The sequence below is a fragment of the Bidens hawaiensis genome, unplaced genomic scaffold (genome assembly GCF_021521415.1).
Source record: "Bidens hawaiensis isolate Kalapana, Puna unplaced genomic scaffold, B.hawaiensis_p1.1 tig00012815_1, whole genome shotgun sequence".
Lineage (NCBI taxonomy): Eukaryota > Viridiplantae > Streptophyta > Magnoliopsida > Asterales > Asteraceae > Bidens > Bidens hawaiensis.
The window spans coordinates 521,985-541,832 of record NW_027492067.1 but is presented as its reverse complement, the minus strand read 5'-3'; the positions used below and the strand labels follow the sequence as shown (position 1 = coordinate 541,832).

The following is a 19,848-nucleotide window of genomic DNA, read 5'->3' as shown; positions in this document are numbered from 1 at the left end:
TGAGTCTAAATGGTATTTGGGTATTGTAAAATTAGTGAGATTATAAGTGTTCGGGTATTCTATATATATATAACATTGAGAAATTATTTAAAAAATTTGTGCCCTTGAAAAAGATGTGCCCCGCCGACGCCCACCTCTCCCACCCATGGAGCCGCCCTTGCTCCAAACCTATAATTACACTAAAAACCACTACTTTTTCTATCTAGTGTTTAATTAAATAAGACTTTTTATAACTTTATCGATATATTTTCTTTCTTCTCCACTTATAACTACTTTTAAAAAATATTAAAAAATTTATAGAGTGGAATAAAAACTTTTCAAATATGAGAAAAATCCATAGATATTCTCATTCACTCACAATACGCTAAACCCCTTCATACATTATAGAAATCCAACTCACAATAATTCTCTAAGAATCGTTCTAAAGTAAGAACCTTTTTAGTTAAAGTTGATACTCTTAAATAGAATAATTGTCCTTACTCACAAAGCCCTTGGTTAAGATCGCCCTTAGTTGTAATCAAAAAGCTCGTTCATCTGTTCTTTTAACAACCATCATGAAAAATGGGTACGGTATTTAACTATGGGTTATGTACTTATGTTCGCTCTTTTGCGCGGGTAGCATGGCGCATTCTAATGAAACATGAAACTTGAAAATAAGTTAACTAAAAAATAAAAAAATTTAAATGTATAAAGAAGAAAAAAATATTTGTTTAAAGAAGAAAAACACTAAACTTTACTAAACATTTCTTGAGTTAAAAGATAGCTTTTGGAATAGAAATGAAACTTATTTAAAGAAAATATATTATTAAAGTTCGGAAGCCAATAATAATCATATTAGACCATGCGTAGTCATAACTCTCCATTCCCAGGTATTATGCGTCACGTGGCGCCCAGTCAGAATTATGGTTTTTACCAAAACAGGGTGTAGTCATAACTCTCCACCTCAGGCGTTATGCGCCACGTGACGCCCAGTCACTTTTACACTTTTTATTTTTTTTTAATTTTTTATCTAAAGTAAATAACATATATAAAGTAAATACATATATGAAGTAAACCTATCTTCAAAAAAAACACCTACCCACTGATCGGAAAATAAAGCTGATCGGAAGCATAGCCACTCATCCTCGCCGGAAAACATAACCACTCATCCCGTCGGAAAATAAAGCTGATCGGAAGCCATACATCCCATCCATCAGACAATAAATCCCGTCGTCAACATCGGACGACATCCATCCCTTCCATCCAAGTGATCAACCACCACATCACCACCACCCAACTCGCCGGTCACCATCACCATCCATGGAAAGCTCGCCGGAAAACATCAACTCGCCGGAAAACATCCAACCACAACATCACCGTCAACAACATCGATTCGCCGGAAAACATCCAACCTCTCACCGGACACCGGTCACCATCACCCAACAAGCATGGTCTAACATATATAACGGACATATTCTTGATTTTTGAGCCATTTTACGCGTTTTATAGAAAACGCAGGTAAAAAAAACTCAAAACGGCGGGGGGGGGTGTACCCCCGGCGTTACACCCTAAAACGCGCCGGACAACGCACGACTACGGATGGTCTTAAAGTTCAACGAAGAAACGTAAATTGTAAAAAGAGGCCACTAACATGATGCCATGTGGATCACTAAGGAATTAATGCTATTCACCCTTGGCATCTTGCTATTAGATACCTGTATAGCGTATAGACTGTACGCTTCGTGGCTGTGTCATAATTTGCAGTTGTATATTTTGAGAAACTGATACAATGAAAATGTTAAATTTAAAATTTTTGAGGCACCGTTACACAAAGATTTTAAAATTTGTAATGTTAAACAAATAATTAAAATACTTGAAAAAAAACCAAAGAACTTTAAGAAAATAAAGAAAAAAAATAAACATCTTAGTTTTCTAAAAATATAACATTTACAGAAAAAAATATTCACATTATAACACTTAACATTATGTGACCGTACTTATGGCATATTAATCTACTGGCATGGTGACAAGCCAAGGGGGGGCGCTAGCATCAATGGCGCAGCCGACCAGGTCACGAACACCCCAACAACATCAAGTGAACGAGCTGGGGTGTGAGTGGTAACCTGTAACCATGCTAGATGCACTTTTTGGACTGTCATAATGGTTTTTTTTTTCTTGCATTTGGTTAAAATGACATATAAGTTCAAATTTAAAAAAAAAATTTAATTTTCTATGTTATTCAAAAACTACTCACTCTTTACCAACTTTTCTCTCAAAATCTTTATAGAACATCCCCATTTCTATCAGTTTTTATTAACATATTTTCATACTCTTTACTTCAAAAACATCAACAAAAATTTGGAATAGAATGCGTCCCTTCATCTGATATTCCGAAGAAGACGATCTAAGTTTTGAAATGGGTAGGACAATAGTTAACAATTTGATTGAGCGGTCTCAATGGCGACATGGGCTAAAGAGACAACCATCTCTTGATCATGATCGAGTGGACGCAAATGAAACTTTGCTACGTAACTATTTGTTAAATTTATATATTTATATATGTATCTTTCAATTTAATAATCCTTTTTTATCTTTGTTTCTTTGCATATGGGTTCTTGGATTGCTACTGGACCTCCAAGTTTCTGCTAGGTTTTGATGCTTGCTCTGCCAATGTCTTTTTTGACGCGCCCTCATCTTTTCTTAATTTTGGAATGGCGCGTCCTCTGTTCTGCACTTATCTTTGGCAACTCCGGTGATTGCTCCGCTCATCTTGGTTCTCTTCATAGCTAAGGAAGGATTCATTCGCCTATTTAAAGTGGCTCCATTTATGTTGAAGATACAACAAACAGATGCTCAGTTCTAGCCCAAACTCCACTTCAAGGGTTCTACACCACAATCTTGTTGCGGCTGTCTTTATTTTATCACAAATCATCTTTAAGTTGTAGATGATTTGTGTTTTATTTGTATTCTATTTTACTTCGATTGGGCAGTAGACTTTGTTTGACTTATATATTGGGTTGGGAATAATCCAAATACCATTTGTCACACTATTTTAGCCCCAATTCCCTTTAAGATGAAGAACATTTTAAGCGATGTTTTAGAATATTAATAGACATTTATTTATGCGTTTAGCAAGTGATTTTGTTGGAACGATATCCTATTTTTCAACAAAGAGAAGATGCTAGAGGTATACCCGGGTTCACAACTATATAAAAACTTACAACCGTTCTTCGGCAACTAGCGTATAGATTTTCGTCAAAAGCAATAGATGAATATCTAGAAATGTCTGAAAAAATAATGCGCGATTCACTTCATTTTTTGTCAATGTATACATATCTTTACTGAAGTTATATTTTTTAAATATTTAACGTACATTTGACAAAATTTATATAACATTTTTATCAAACTTATAGACAAGGATCATATCAACTTACTCACGGAGATATTTACGTAAACCAACATTGTTTGATTTCCAACGCATATACGAAGTGCACGGTGAAAAACATGGTTTTCACAGAATGCTTGGTAACCTTGACTGTACGCATGTTGGATGGGCTATGTGTCCTACGACATGGCGAGGTCAGTTCCACCGGGGGCTCGTCTATTATGCTTGAGGTGGCGGTCTTGCATGATCTTTGGTTTTGACATGCTTTTTAGTGTCCATGGGTCAAATAACAACCTAAATGTTTTCCATCAATCACCGAAATTCGATGACATTATCAACATGATTGAGCCCGCTCAATCATTTTTGTAAATGGGGAACAGTTCAAGCACGACTACCACTTGGTTGATGGTATTTACAACGAATGAACGACACTTGTTAAAGCTTTTACCTCTCCAATTGAAGACAAACAAAAGTACATTACGAAGAATCAAGAGTCGACAAGAAAACATATTAAAAGAGCGTTTAGAGTTCTAAAGAAAAATTTTAAATTGGTGGCGAACTCGCGATACGGTTTTTGACAAGGACCAAACTAATGGATATCGTCTACACTTGTCTAATTCTACATAACATGATTCCGAGGGACCACTGTATGACTATTTGTCAAAATTACCTAGATGATGCCCCACGACCGGAATTGACAATCACTGAACCATGATCTACACAACAGCCTTCGTCATGAGTTGGTGTCACACCCAGCCTCAAGGGCCTAGCCGTTTGACCAATAGTTGGTACCGATTCTATTAATTTGTCAAAATTTGATTACGCAGCGGAAAATATTTAATAAAATATTTACTTCATAACACAGGAAATTAAATCCCCTCTTCGTTTTACAAAATTTCTTGCTTTATAAACAAGTTTATATATATATGTCTCGTTTACAAACCTAGCTAAGCCATCAGATGTATTCTATGCCTAGCGATCTTCTATTTGCACTGGCATATCCACTTCTATACTTTACTCCTGGTACTTGTAAACATTTTTGAAAATGCGTCAAGAATATGCCGATGAATAACGCTGACTAAAAAAAAGTTTTCATAATTCGTTATGACACAACACCAATAACATTCAACGACTCAATCCATCTCATTGGAACTAAACATATGCACAAACCACTTCAAGGACGGTTACGCGCCTCATGGCCAATATGACTATAGTGTGCCCACTACATTTATATATGTAAGGATTCAGACGCATGTGTATTTTAGCCTGAGTGTCAAATACTACCTTGTATCAAAACGTTTTAGAGGATTTGAACCAACTCTCATGTAAATATTTTTCTAACTCTTTACATATGGATAACCTTCCATGATCTAAAAGAGTAAATACTAAAAAAAATAGTATACATGCATGATATTAAAAAGGTTGGGCGTATTCACCTTGTTTATCTTTCGAAATAACAACCGTAATCGTAACGGTTTATTTTCTTCGACCTTCTATAGCCCATAATTCAACTCGAATTGTAGTCACTACCACATTTCTTATTCTACTTCTTTCCCTCAATATTTTTGTTTAAAAGAAGACAAATAATGTTCACTTGATGATTTTGTTAAATTATGCATGCTTATTTAAATAGGGTGATAGGCCTCCATGTTTTGATACGTGAGGATTTTAAGAAGTTTGTGGCATTTAACAAACTTCATGGCATTCAAATAAATTTTTGGTGTATATGATATTCTAACTATGTGATTAGTTTCAAACTAGTTGTAGCTAGTGAAAGCATATTCGTCCACGTTTTTTATATAATACCCACGTATGAGATATCAATGCAATTTAATGTGAGTTGTTTTCACTAGTGAAGCATATTCGTCCACGTTTTTTATATAATACCCACGTATGAGATATTGAAGAGGTAGGTCCCAGCAGAGGTGGTTAGGACCCGCAAGACTCCCTTAAAAGGAGACGTCTGCGCAGTTGAACACGCAAGACTCCTTAAACGGACGTCTGCGCAGTTGAACCCGCAGACTTCACCATAGGGACGTCTGCGCCGCGACCTACCAAACCCGCAGGACCCACCACGCTCAGAGTTGTGACGACCTCACATGCGGTACGCAAGCTGGTCTCGCAGGAAATGCCTCCCTATGGTTTCCAAGTATCCGCCTGTTCCCGCAGCTACGGATACCCGCCATTAGGGACTGGCCACCCGCGCAGCATGGCTACACGCATAAGGCTCAAACTCGTAATAATTCAGTAGTCACCTGAAGAAGGAATGAGCAAAGCCGGGAGCATTCCCGCATAAAGGCGGGAGGGGGAAAACTCCCGCCTAAATGAGCCAGTCCGTATAATAATGGAGGATCTTTTGTGTGATACCTGACGAGGTATGGACAAAAGATCTGACCAACGATACGACAGCTCACTGACAGCAGCATGGCAGACAACACGCCACAGCACTGTGACCAATAGCCGCCGCCTGCTCACCAACTCCTGCCATACCACGTGCCTAGCCTGTAGTTGGTGGAAAAGGAAAAGTGAACAGCACGCCTGGTCACTGTCAGCCGCTGCCTATCCACCAATTACCAGCAGAGCACGTGTGTAGGCCACAGTTGGCAGAGTAGTAGGCCGGCTAAACCTCCTTGGAAACCCACCTTCGGCTATAAAAGACATCAAATGGTATTATCATTTCATCATCTAATATCTTGTATAATTTACCTGATAACTGCTCTAGTATTAATAATATACTTTTATATTCAAAGAGTAATATAGACTGATTCTCACGCCGGAGGGTGGTCACAAGGAGGGACCCCCCCCTTTCTTAGTGACGAGCTCACGGTGTCTGTTTTGTAGGTTATCGGAAGAACCATCTTGCCGGAATTAACCCCTCGTGGGAAACGTCTATCTAACCCTCAGGTTACTCGTAATCTGTCAGGGTTCGACTGGTGTTTCTTCATTGGCGCCATCCGTGCATAAAGTTAGAACTTTATTTTTCTCCAGTTTTTTCAAAATTTCTGGAAAGATGGTTAAGGATACTCCGGTCCCAAAACCGAGTAACCAAGAGACTCCGGTAATTACGACCCCAGCTATAAGGGGGAATACCGAGTACACAAACTTTACGAACACTACCCCAGCTACCCAAGCCGGGGCAAGTGAAGTAAATAATCAGACACTGGGATTCACCGATACCCAGTTAGAAAATCAACAGACGAGGCTCCCATGCCAAACACTCGATGAGGTTAAAGCGTGGGCCGAAGCACGTCAAAGAGAGTTCCAAGCTGAGTTGGATGAACGTTTACGTTCACTACAACAAGTGGAAGAATTCGAATACGACGATGATTCGGAGGAATCCGAGGAAGACGTGAACCCTCGCCATAGGGCGAAAGGGAAGCGTAAAGAAACGGATTCTCAACCGAGAAGGCGTTTTGGAGAAGCATTCAGTCCAATAAACGTGGGCAACAGCCCACGGGACTTCTCCAAAACATTCACGCCAACTGCGGCAAGGGCGGGAACGTCCAAATTCGCAAGGGACATTGCGGAAGCAATCGCCCCAAGAAGTGCCAAACAAATGTCCAACATAGGCACGTACGATGGTATTTCTGACCCTGACGATCACTTGAACAGATTCATCGCGGGGGCGACCGTCAGTAACTGGACGGAACCCACGTGGTGTTATATGTTCCAAATGACGCTGGTCGGGGCAGCTAGAGCGTGGTTCGACCGTCTGCCGGTCCACCACATCTACGATTGGGCAGACTTCCAACAGAAGTTCAGCCAACACTTTAGTCAGCAAAGAAAGTACACTGAGGAGCAGTGGACAATCCTCAAGTGTGTCCGAGAGGAGGAAGAATCTTTGCCTGACTTCATCACTCGCTTCAACTCGAAGAAGCTAAGCCTGGGCAACGTTAGCGAAGATCTCGTTCGCGCCGCTTTCATCCAGGGCGCAAACGATCCGGAACTCATCCGCACCCTAACGGGCAAAGATGGCATGCCATCCACATGGGATGCCATCATGACCGCAGCTAAACGCTTTGCGGAAACTGAGAGGCAACTGGGCAGAGATCTTCCGCAGAGCACGAACCTCTACACCCAGAAGACGAGGGAAAACAACGTCCTTACTGCCCGATTGAACGAAAAACGGAAGCTGGGCATTTGGCAGTCAAGGGTAAACTTTGACACCCCGTCCGGCTTCCAACATCGGTTGGGCGGAAGAGATAACGTGAAACCGGAGAAGAACTCCAGGTGGACGCCACTCACAAAGAGTGTGTCCGAGATATTCGCCACGGAGGAGCTCCCGTGGCCGAAGGCTCCATACATCCGACATCGCCACAATGCTGACCGGAGAAAGTATTGTGATTTTCACAAAACCAAAGGTCACAACACTGAAGAATGCTTAGACGTAAAGGACTTGGTCGAAGCATTTGTCAAGGATGGGACACTCGCGCACCTTGTGGCGAAGTGAGCGTCGAGCAGGCTGATGCGTGAACCCCAGCTGGGGAAACGCACGAATAAAATCGCAGCTTCAACGGAGACTACATACTGCGTAAACAACGAGATCCCGAACAAAATACATGTCGGCTCGATGGTGTGACATCTGCCCGAATCCGACCCGACCCAGGTACCCGTTTCCCTTATCCGATCTCTTTCTTTTATGATTTAATATTTATTTATACTTATATTTTACTTTTAATAATAATAATATATTTTTCCTTCCCGCCTCTCTCTCTCTTTCTTTCCGCCTTCCTTTTCTCTTGTCGCCGTCCCGCCCTCCTGTTTAACCCCTCTGCCTTGTTTCCCTCTTTTTCTCCTAACTCTCCTTGTCCTTTGTTTCTTCCCGCCTAAGGTTGTCTGCGCAGCTCCACGCGCCAGACTCCTTACAAGGAAGCCTGCGTGATGACCAGCTGTTCCAGCGATACGCGAGACGAACTCTTCTCGCAGCGCGCTAAGAATTGTAATCCTTCTCGCAGCGCGCTAAGAACGGTAGTTCTTCCCGCGACGCGCTAAGGATTTGTAGTTCTTCTCGCAGCGCGCTAAGAATCGTAGTTCATCCCTCGACGCGCGAAGAATTATAGTTCTTCCCGCGGCGCGCTAGGAATTGTAGTTCCTCCCGCGGCGCGCTAAGAAATGTGATTCTTCCCGCGGCGCGCTAAGAAATGTGATTCTTCCCGCGGCGCGCCTTAGCCTTCTCGCGCGCAGCTTTCTCGCGCTAGACTTATCTTTTCTTCTGTTTTATCCAGCCTGTTTGCTTTTGTGTTGTCTTATCTTCTGTGCTGTTGACCTGACCTATTTTATGTCTGAAAAGCCACTTTTGGCGCAGCATGCGCACCAACCCCATTGGTTGACAGAAAAAGTGACTGACATTATCTTTTGAGATCTGCTTTTCCATGCTTGACCAGTACCTTTATCTGACCCGCCCATGCCTGTTTACTGTTACCTGTCAGCTTTTCCTTTGTCCCCTGCAGCTGCCATATCTTTTGATATCTTTTGCTTTTGGAATCTTTTGCTTTTTGGAGATCTTTTCCCCTTTTCTAGGGATTGTGTTCCCTAGGGTTTCCCTATAAATAATAATGTTAATTTCCTAACACATTACACACAAACACTTAATTTAACCTCCTCCTTGCTCTCTCTGCCGCCTCCCTCTCTGCCTCCGTCTTCCTCCCTGTTCTGCCCTGCTTTTCCGGTAATATATATTATATATAATAATTTACTTATTAATTATGCTAACTTATATTCAAGACTTAAAACCAATCGTTAAAACAATAATCTTTAATTATAGGTTAACTTGTGCTTGTTTAAAGTTGGTTCTTGCTTTATCTTACACCGCACCGTTTATCAAGTGAGTAATCTCGTACCTAATCCCTTTTTATTTTTAATGTTTTGGGATGTTCATGTGTTCGTACAAACTTAAGTCTTAAACTTGTTTATGAACTTTAGTCGCGCAGTATCCCATGTGTTGAGGACGTTTACTTGGCTGTTTATTTGTATGTGTGTATCATTAACCGCTTTGTTCGGCCTATTCCGCAGTTTTCATGGATCCATCAGATGAACACGGGAGACCTATCGTTTACGGTTTTCTTTGTTTACACTTGCACAGATGTTTTCTTGTTTTTGTGCTCATTTGGGAGCACGGATTGAACTATGAACTATGAGCTATGATCTATTTAGGCTTGATCACAATCTGATTACACCCTTGTTAAACACCAGACATACACGTGTTGCGCGCAGACTTATTGTTATCTATTATCTAATAAACTTGATTTCTCACCAACACGCAAGTGTTTGACGTTTTATTTTAACACATGTTCAGGTTTGCTGTAGCTACATTTGGAGCTTGTGGACACGTAGGACGTTTTTACTTTTGGACCTAGATTAAAATGTATCAAGACATGTTATTATTGTTCGAATATTTTGCCTTATAATATAATGATTTATGTTGATTTATGTTATCTTCTGTCTACTTTGCGTGTGCGCGAATGAATGTATTTATTAAATATTGACACCCAATAGTGTCACGAGTAATGAAACAATATGTGGCGCCCCGATGTATAATCCGCCTTTGGTCGGGGTGTTACAGATGGTGCTCCCATCCAAGCCACGTCTAATGGGAGCTCAATTATACAGTTTATGTAGATCAATTCCAAATTTGTAAAGAAAAGGCCTAGAGCCACTTCTAATGGAAACGATTCTCCTTCAAATTGAAGCTGACGATTTTACATTTTTATTTTACGAACTTTGCACATGGAGATGCCGGTATCCGCCGCATCAAGTGAAGAATCGTTGCGCAGGGAAGGCGGCAAAACCCGCACAAACCCAAAAGCATCAAACCTTCACGCAGGTCAGTTAAAGGGGAAAGGTTCAGCCATCCCACTATGTGAAAGTGCCGGTATATCCGCATGAATCCTGGTAGAGGAAGCTGAACACTAACCTATTAACAACCACGCGTTGAACGGTAGATTCGAACACTAATGCCGGTAGTCATCGCATCAAGTAAAAAGTCGTTGCATGGGGAAGGCGGTAAAACTCGCATAAACCCAACAATTGTTAAACCTTCACGCAGACTCGCTGCATGAGGAAAGCGGCAAAACCCGCATTAACCCAAAGAATAGAAAACCTTCACGCAGGTCAGTCATAGTTATATGTCGGTCACCCTACTGAATGAAAATGCAGGTTTTAATCGCATAAATCATGAAAGGTACCTAGATCTATTGACAACCACGCGATAAACGGTTAACCTATCTAGAATATGAGGAAAAGCGCCAGAATAAATTTAAATATGCATGCGCAAATCCCAAAGATTCGAAAAGTAAGCGGGAAAAACCCCTTACCCCGGCTATCCAGTTGACCGTAAGTCGGCTGCGGGTACAGTGTAAAGGCAAAACCCTTCACATACCTAGCACCCGCAGGGAACAGAAGCCAAGAAAACCCAACTATGAAGCCGGGTGCGGGTACAGTGTTAAGGCAAAACCCTTCACATACCTAGCACCCGCAGGGAACGGAAACCGGAAAAACCCAATTATGAACCCGGGTGCGGGTACAGTGTTAAGGCAAAACCCTTCACATACCTAGCACCCGCAGGGAACAGAAGCCAAGAAAACCCAACTATGAAGCCGGGTGCGGGTACAGTGTTAAGGCAAAACCCTTCACATACCTAGCACCCGCAGGGAACGGAAACCGGAAAAACCCAATTATGAACCCGAGTGCGGGTACAGTGTTAAGGCAAAACCCTTCACATACCTATCACCCGCAGGGAACGGAAACCGGAAAAAACCCGACTATAAAGCCGGGTGCGGGTACAGTGTTAAGGCAAAACCCTTCACATACCTAGCACCCACAGGGAAGTGAAGCCGAGAAAATCTTGGCATTCCACCCAACTGCAAAACGGGCACAGGTACAGTGTTAAGGCAAAACCCTCCACATACCTAACATGTAACACCCCGACCAAAGGCGGATTATACATCGGGGCGCCACATATTGTTTCATTACTCGTGACACTATTGGGTGTCAATATTTAATAAATACATTCATTCGCGCACGCGCAGAGTAAACACAGATAACATAAAACATCATAAATCAATATATTATAAATCATAATATTCGAACAGCAAAAACTTGTCTTGACACATTTTAATCTAGGTCCAAAAGTAAAAAACGTCCTACGTGTCCACAAGCTCCAAATGTAGCTACAGCAAACCTGAACATGTGTTAAAATAAACGTCAAACACTTGCGTGTTGGTGAGAAATCAAGTTTAATACAATACATAGATAACAATAAATCTGCGCGCAACATGTGTATGTCTGGTTTTCAACAGGGGTGTAATCTGATCGGGACCAACTCTAAGATTCATAGACTGCCAGTGCTCACAATTGAGCTCACAAACAAGACAAACTGTGCATGTGTAAACAAAAGAGAAAATCATAAACGATAGTTCTCCCGTGTTCATCTAATGGTACCATGAGAACTGCGGAATAGACCGACAAGACGGTTAATGATCCACACATACAAATAAACAGCCAAGTCTACGTCCTCAACACATGGGATACTGCGCGACTAAAGTTCATAAACAAGTTTAAGACTCTAAGTTTGTATGAACACATGAACATCCCAAAAACATTAAAAATAAAAAGGGATTAGATACGAGATTACTCACTTGATAAACGATGTGAAGATAGGTAAAGCAAGAACCAAACAAGCAAGGTTAACCTATAATTAAAGATTATTGTTTGTTTTAATGTCTTGATTATAAGTTAGCATAATTAATAAGTAACTTAAACAAATTATTATATATAATAGATTACCGGAAAACAGGGCAGAACAGGGAGGAAGACGGAGGCAGAGAGGGAGACGGCAGAGGACAACGGCAGAGAGCAAGGGAAGAGAAAGATAATAAGTATTTGTGTGTGTAGTGTTAAGAAAATAGCATTATTATTTATAGAGAAACCCTAGGGAACACAATCCCTAGAAAAGGGGAAAAGATCTTAAAAAGCAAAAGATTCCAAAAGCAAAAGATATCAAAAGATATGGCAGCTGCAGGGGGCAAAGGAAAAGCTGACAGGGAACAGTAAAAGCATGGGCGGGTCAGATAAAGGTACTGGTCAAGCATGGAAAAGCAGATCTCAAAAGATAATGTCAGTCACTTTTTCTGCCAACCAATGGGGTTGGTGCGCATGCTGCGCCGAAAGTAACTTTTCATACATAAGACAGGTTAGGTCAACAGCACAGAAGATAAGACATCACAAAAGCAAACGGCTAGATTAAACAGGAGAAAAGACTCAAGGGTTAAACGCGAGAAGGCATCGAGCGCGAAGGCAAAAGTGCGCGAGCGCGAAGGCAGACAGAACCAACCTTAACGCGTCGCGGGAAGAATTATATTTCTAAGCGCGCCGCGGGAAGAACTTCAATTCTAAGCGCGTCGCGAGAAGAACTATATTCCTTAGCGCGTCGCGGGAAGAACAGTATCCATAGCGCGCCGCGGGAAGAACTAAAATCCTTAGCGCGCTGCGGGGACAGTTCGTCTCGCGTATCGCAGTAACAGGTGGTCTTCACGCAGGCTTCCTTGTAAAGAGTCTGGCGCGTGGAGCTGCGCAGACAACCTTAGGCGGGAAGGAACAAAGGACAGAGGTTCAAGGCTTAAGGGCGGGACGGCGACAAGAGGGAAAAGAAGGCGGAAAGAGAAAAGAGGGACGGGACGGCGGGAAGGAAAAGAGAGAGAGGCGGGAAGGAAAACAGAGAAAGAGGCGGGAAGGAAAACATTATTATTAAAAATAAAGTATAAATAAATATTAAATCATAAAAGAAAGAGATCGGATCAGAGAAACGGGTACCTGGGTCGGGTCGGATCGGGTCAGATGTCACATAACACCCGTAAAAAGTCATACCTCGGCACCCAGTTGTAAGTCGGGCGCGGGTACAGTGTTAAGGCAAAACCCTTCACATACCTAGCGCCCGCAGGGGATTAAACGCCAGGAACACCTCGGCAACCATTAGTTAGGTGCGGGTACAGTGTTAAGGCAAACCCTTCACGCACCTAGCCCTGCAGGGATTTAGCGCCAGGGATACCTTGGGAGTAAAGTAACTAATAAGACGAAGTGCGGGTACAGCGTCAAGGCAAAACCCTTCGCATACCGAGCACTCCATGGGAATTGAAACCAAGAAGGATCCTCTGGGCCATGCTTGCAGAAACGGGATTAACATCCCCGCATAGCGGGAACGTCAAGAACTAGATTGTTGGAAACTTCAGGATGGAATTGGTGGTTATAACATGATTGATCACTATGTTCAAAACCACCAAGACCTCATGGAGAATCTACACAAAAGGTTCTAAACGCTCCTGACTTGCGGGGAGGTTACAGACCTATCCGCATCATCCCAGAGATCAAGCAGAACATTGGGAAATTCTGCGTGACATTGGGAAACCCGTGGGTAAGACTTCCCGCGGAAAACCCATAAAACTAAACTCTTTTCAAAAACCCTTGCTTAAGTCCAAAAGTTCACCTCACTTTATTAAACATTCATGAGAAGAACATTGGACTGGGGGGACTTGAAGAGGTAGGTCCCAGCAGAGGTGGTTAGGACCCGCAAGACTCCCTTAAAAGGAGACGTCTGCGCAGTTGAACACGCAAGACTCCTTAAACGGACGTCTGCGCAGTTGAACCCGCAGACTTCACCATAGGGACGTCTGCGCCGCGACCTACCAAACCCGCAGGACCCACCACGCTCAGAGTTGTGACGACCTCACATGCGGTACGCAAGCTGGTCTCGCAGGAAATGCCTCCCTATGGTTTCCAAGTATCCGCCTGTTCCCGCAGCTACGGATACCCGCCATTAGGGACTGGCCACCCGCGCAGCATGGCTACACGCATAAGGCTCAAACTCGTAATAATTCAGTAGTCACCTGAAGAAGGAATGAGCAAAGCCGGGAGCATTCCCGCATAAAGGCGGGAGGGGGAAAACTCCCGCCTAAATGAGCCAGTCCGTATAATAATGGAGGATCTTTTGTGTGATATCTGACGAGGTATGGACAAAAGATCTGACCAACGATACGACAGCTCACTGACAGCAGCATGGCAGACAACACGCCACAGCACTGTGACCAATAGCCGCCGCCTGCTCACCAACTCCTGCCATACCACGTGCCTAGCCTGTAGTTGGTGGAAAAGGAAAAGTGAACAGCACGCCTTGTCACTGTCAGCCGCTGCCTATCCACCAATTACCAGCAGAGCACGTGTGTAGGCTACAGTTGGCAGAGTAGTAGGCCGGCTAAACCTCCTTGGAAACCCACCTTCGGCTATAAAAGACATCAAATGATATTATCATTTCGTCATCTAATATCTTGTATAATTTACCTGATAACTGCTCTAGTATTAATAATATACTTTTATATTCAAAGAGTAATATAGACTGATTCTCACGCCGGAGGGTGGTCACAAGGAGGGACCCCCCCTTTCTTAGTGACGAGCTCACGGTGTCTGTTTTGTAGGTTATCGGAAGAACCATCTTGCCGGAATTAACCCCTCGTGGGAAACGTCTATCTAACCCTCAGGTTACTCGTAATCTGTCGGGGTTCGACTGGTGTTTCTTCAGATATCAATGCAATTTAATGTGAGTTGTTTTTTCACCACTAAGTTATGTTTGTTTCTACCAAACAATTTATTATTTTTCTTTTTCACGTATAACATTTATATACTCAAACTACAATTTTCATATAGCCATATACATTTATATTTATATTAATAGTAACTATACATGTAACGCATATCTAATATAAATTACATGATAGTAATTTGTTTATTTATTTATAGTTCTTTAACGTGCTGATAGTTTTAAACGCTTGTATATATGCCATAACAAAAATAATCGATTTATCTATTAAACACTCGTGTACTAACATTATATAATATTAAAGTAAGGAATGTTATAGTTGGTCGAACATTTGTCGGCTAAACGACCTGATAATCTTGTATTAGACTCGTATTATTTGTTGCTTGTAACATTTTTATTTTAATGAATATTTTCTACTAGAATTAGTTTACAAATTTAGAAGGCAATATATCTATATTATATATAATGCATGAAACATGGGCAAATTAAGACACCTACATTTTAAGTAATTCACAACTTGTAAAGCTTAAGATACACATTCTATAGCATGTAAGATAGGGACAAACTTGTCCATTAGAAAATATACATGAAAAAAGTTACAATATTGCCCCCTCATCTTTACTCAACTTTTGTAAATTTGAAAAATTATTACAACTTTGAACCTTCATCTTTACCTATGTATTCTTTTTTATTTTAATTGTAACCAACTTCCCACCAACGATTTTCCAACGGCTGTAACTTTTTCATACGTTAATACATTTTTTTAAAAATTACACCATAAAAACGAGCATTTTATTGTCTTTAATTTGGGTATGGTATTGCTATAGTTTTTTACAATTAAAAAAATTAGCATGTTACATATTGGCGTTCACAATTCAGTTTTAACGGTTTCTAAGTTAAATAGTGAGCTAAACTGTTTGTTTGATTTTTTTCATTGAAAACGAAAACTAAAGCGTCGAAAATTGAAACTGAATCGTTACTAATGGTTTGGTTTCACGCATTGAGTTTCAATAATAAGTTTGTAGTCCGGTCCGATTTTATATGGCCTATTTTTGGCATAAACCGTAAACCGAACTGTTTTCTATGGTTTGAACATTCATAAACCAGCTAATCAAAAGTGACGATTGGTTTAAACGTTTTCAAGATTTCAAACGAACTTTGAACATCAGTAATTGTTACATGATTACCAGGATTTTGGTTTCCCGCAGAATCGCACGGGCACCCGTCTAGTATATATATATATGAGGATTATCCTAAAAATAAGTAGTTTCCTAAGAAAACTAAGAATAAATCATAGTCATTGGATCATGTTAATCAATGGTTGAGATTTAAAATTAACAATAACCGACATAGTTTCCTAGAATTACTTTTTCATCATTATAACCGACATAGTTTGCTAAAATTGTTTTTTCATCATAATTTGTAATGCCAAATGTCAAAAATTTGTTGGTTGTTATCATTCTTAGAAAACTTTTGAACCATTTTCTATATATATATATATATATATAAAGAAAAGGAAAATCGCTGAAGCACTTCTCACCTGTATATATCACAACATCACAAGTTAGGTGGTTTTAGCAGGGGCTTTATCCTGTGTTCAGTCAACGTCAAATAGAGCAATATTCAAGGTTGAATCAGGGTGCTAGCTTGAGACATAACACGCGGTTTCAGTTTTATAGTAAATTTTGATTTGAAAATGTATATTTAATTGTGGTTGCAAGTTGCAACAGCGACATTAGTAGTTGCATAGTAGGCCAATAGTCATAATGTCATATAAAGACTATTAACTACATCAGGATCACGTGCGATATTCAAATTCGTAAACAGCATGAGATATTATTCCAATGAGTAAAAGCAACGTAAAAAGGAAAACAACATTACCGATCACACCGATGACAATTTATTTATGTCAAGTACTAATATTTCAAACCTTTAAACCTAGTAAACAAATAGATATGGGTTTATAACCTAGTACACAAACAAATAAACAGCTTAGTTTATACTAATATTTCAAACATTGACATGACAACTCCAGATAATTTAGAAATTAGTTTTAACCATGTTCTTAAAGAGCCTTCAGGTTCTCAACAAAATCTGCAATATACTTATGATGAATCTCACCATTCTGCAAAAACTCCTTCCATTTCTTGTGGTTTTCTCTTATGGATTTTGCCGGTTCTTCTTCGGTCTCCATCATAACACTCTTCACAGCTTCAAACACATCTTCTTTCCCAAAATACCCATCTTCGTCTCTTCTGTTTACTTCCACTCCAGCCTTCCACTCCGAATCAATTAGTTTAGAGTTAAAGAACTGGTCACCCTTTAATGGAATCATCACTAGTTGACAGTCATTAACCAGTCCTTCAATCACCGAGCTAAAACCGGCGTGGCACACATAGCAACCCAAGCTTTCGTGTTCCAGTATCAGTCGTTGCTGCACCCACCCTGATATTATAATAGAATTATAATAGTATATATATAATAATTTATATCAATCAATCAATCATACCCAGTGGAGTCTCACCAATAGCAAAGCTATAAGTAGGGTCTAGGAATGGTGGGATGTAGGCAGTGTAGCAAAAATCGCTAGTCGCTAGTCGGGCGGTGGGGTAGGGACTAGCGATTAATCGGGATTAGTCGAGATTAATCGGATCGGACTTTAATGCATAATTTTCAGTTTTATGCATACACGCACACATTTTTATATGTAATTTCCAGTTTTATACATACACAACATATATTTGGCTGGAATTTCGCTTGAGTCCGCTAGTTTTTGTTAAAGTCTCACGTGGAACCACTGATTTTGGTTGGAATCTCGCCGAAAACCGCTGATTTTGGTCGGAATCTTGCCGGAAACCGCTGATTTTGGCCGGATTTGACCAGAAACCGCCGATTTTGGCCGGATTTGACCATTGACCGATTAATTGGCCGACTAGCCCAAAATTAATCAGTGAAGTGGGGACTAGCGATTAATCGGGGATTAATCGTTGACTAGTCGGGATTTTTGCAACACTGGATGTAGGCACCGTACCTCTATCTAATGGGATAGAGAGGTGGCTTTCAGAGAGACCCTCAACTCTTGACTACATATGTATGCGGCAATATAAAAGGAAATCAGAGTTCAACTATAGTATAATTGATAATAACACGTAGTAAAAATGATAATACTATGTATATAGAAAATGGTTCAAATAAGAATAATGAGTTTCCTAGGAATAGTAAGAACCAACAAATTTTTGACATTTGGCACTACAAACTATGGTGAAAGAATAAATCTAGGAAACTATGTCGGTTATAATGGTGAAAGAATAATTCTAGGAAACTATGTCGGTTTTTGGTAGTTTTAAATCTCAACTATTGATCAACATAATCCAATGGCTATGATTTATTCTTAGTCTTCCTAGGAAACAATTTATTTTTAGGATAACCCTCCCCTATATATATATATATAGATATATATGAATATATATATGAAAAAAAAATACCATAACGACGTGTGACCAAAATAAGTTAAATATAAGTCTCTAAGGCATATGAAGGTATTTATATGCGTAGACTAATATAATTTTGTTATAATACCTGAATGCACAATTCCTTTACCCTTCACTCTGACTAGAAACCCTTCGGGTAGTGTTCTTTTCAGTTCTGCAGAACTATCAAGGTTTGCCGGGAAGTTTAACACGAGAAAGAAAGGAAGCCCGGTGAGTTCCAACCCGAAAGCTAATTCTCTAATCTGATCGTCAGTTAGAAAAGTCTCACTCCCGAAAGAACAATATATTACAGATTTAGCTGGGAACTGGCTCAACCAGCAGGCCCATGTTTCTTCTAACTCGCCCGAACCAGGCTCAGGAACCACCGGACCGATGAGCAGAACCGGCTTCTTAACTTGGTTGCTAACGTAGTCGATGTAAGGTCCTTCCATCTCTCTGCATGACTTGAACAATATAGCATCGCATCCGTTGAAGCATTTCATCAAGCGATCGAATACGCTTAATGCGCCATGGAAGCTCATGAAGATGTACATGAAATCGCGAGCTTGAAATGTATCTAGAGTAAGGCTTCCAGCTGCAGGTTTCTTAAGCTCCTCTATAGTTGGTGGTGCTGACGTGTCATGGGTGAACCAGGAAGTCACAAATGCGCTAGCAGCCGACAAAAAAACCGAGAAATATACGGTTTTTATGCCAAGCTCAGACGCCATCTCCGGCATCCACCATTGCGCAAAGTCGAAGAACACGAAGTTAGGTTTGAGATTAGCTAGTAAAGTTTTGATCTGAGGTTGCATTAAGTCTATTGCGACTTTGAGAAGTTCAACAGTGGCAGGTGAGGTTTCAGAGGTGTTTTCCACACCTTTAGGGAGACCGTCAACATGCGGTAGAGTTAGGGGTATGACTGTGGTGACGGTGGGGTTGAGCATGGTTTCGATACGGCGGACACTGGTTGAAGCAGCCAAGAAAGAAATCTTGATACCAGGAAAGGATGATAACTTGTTGGATAATTGTACAAAAGGACTAATGTGACCAAATGCAAAAAATGGAAACATTACTAAGTGTAGTTCTTTGTTTGAAGACATTTTTAAAGTATTGTGTATAGAAGGTGTGACTTAATAACTATATATAGAATTAGTCATCATCTCCACCGACAAAGTAAATAAATATTTCACAAGGGCAGTAAAAATCGTCTTTAATTGGTGGAACAAGAACTATGGTGGTTGGTAGAGAAAAGCATTGATTGGTCATGAATTAAACATTGACGGTGGGTTCCATAGGTAATTTTTATATTTATGGCTTTATTTTTGTTGGCTTTTGAGGTAGGTATATCTTCATTGATTTTTATTTTTTTGAAACGGGTAACAAATAGAATTAGTTAAGTATTTCGTACGGATGACTTAATGACAAAA

The 19,848-nt window shown here is 40.6% G+C and overlaps 1 protein-coding gene across 1 annotated transcript; it reads right to left on the bottom strand.

Annotated features, from left to right (window-relative positions):
* Window positions 1-16,990: 16,990 nt before the first annotated feature.
* On the bottom strand, window positions 16,991-19,554 carry LOC143542322 (UDP-glycosyltransferase 79A2-like). The gene is made up of 2 exons (XM_077034938.1): window positions 18,531-19,554; window positions 16,991-17,396 (listed from the first exon to the last, which is right to left on the bottom strand). The coding sequence occupies exons 1-2, from the start codon at window positions 19,519-19,521 to the stop codon at window positions 17,017-17,019; spliced, it is 1,371 nt and encodes a 456-aa protein (XP_076891053.1). The 5' UTR covers window positions 19,522-19,554; the 3' UTR covers window positions 16,991-17,016.
* Window positions 19,555-19,848: the final 294 nt, after the last annotated feature.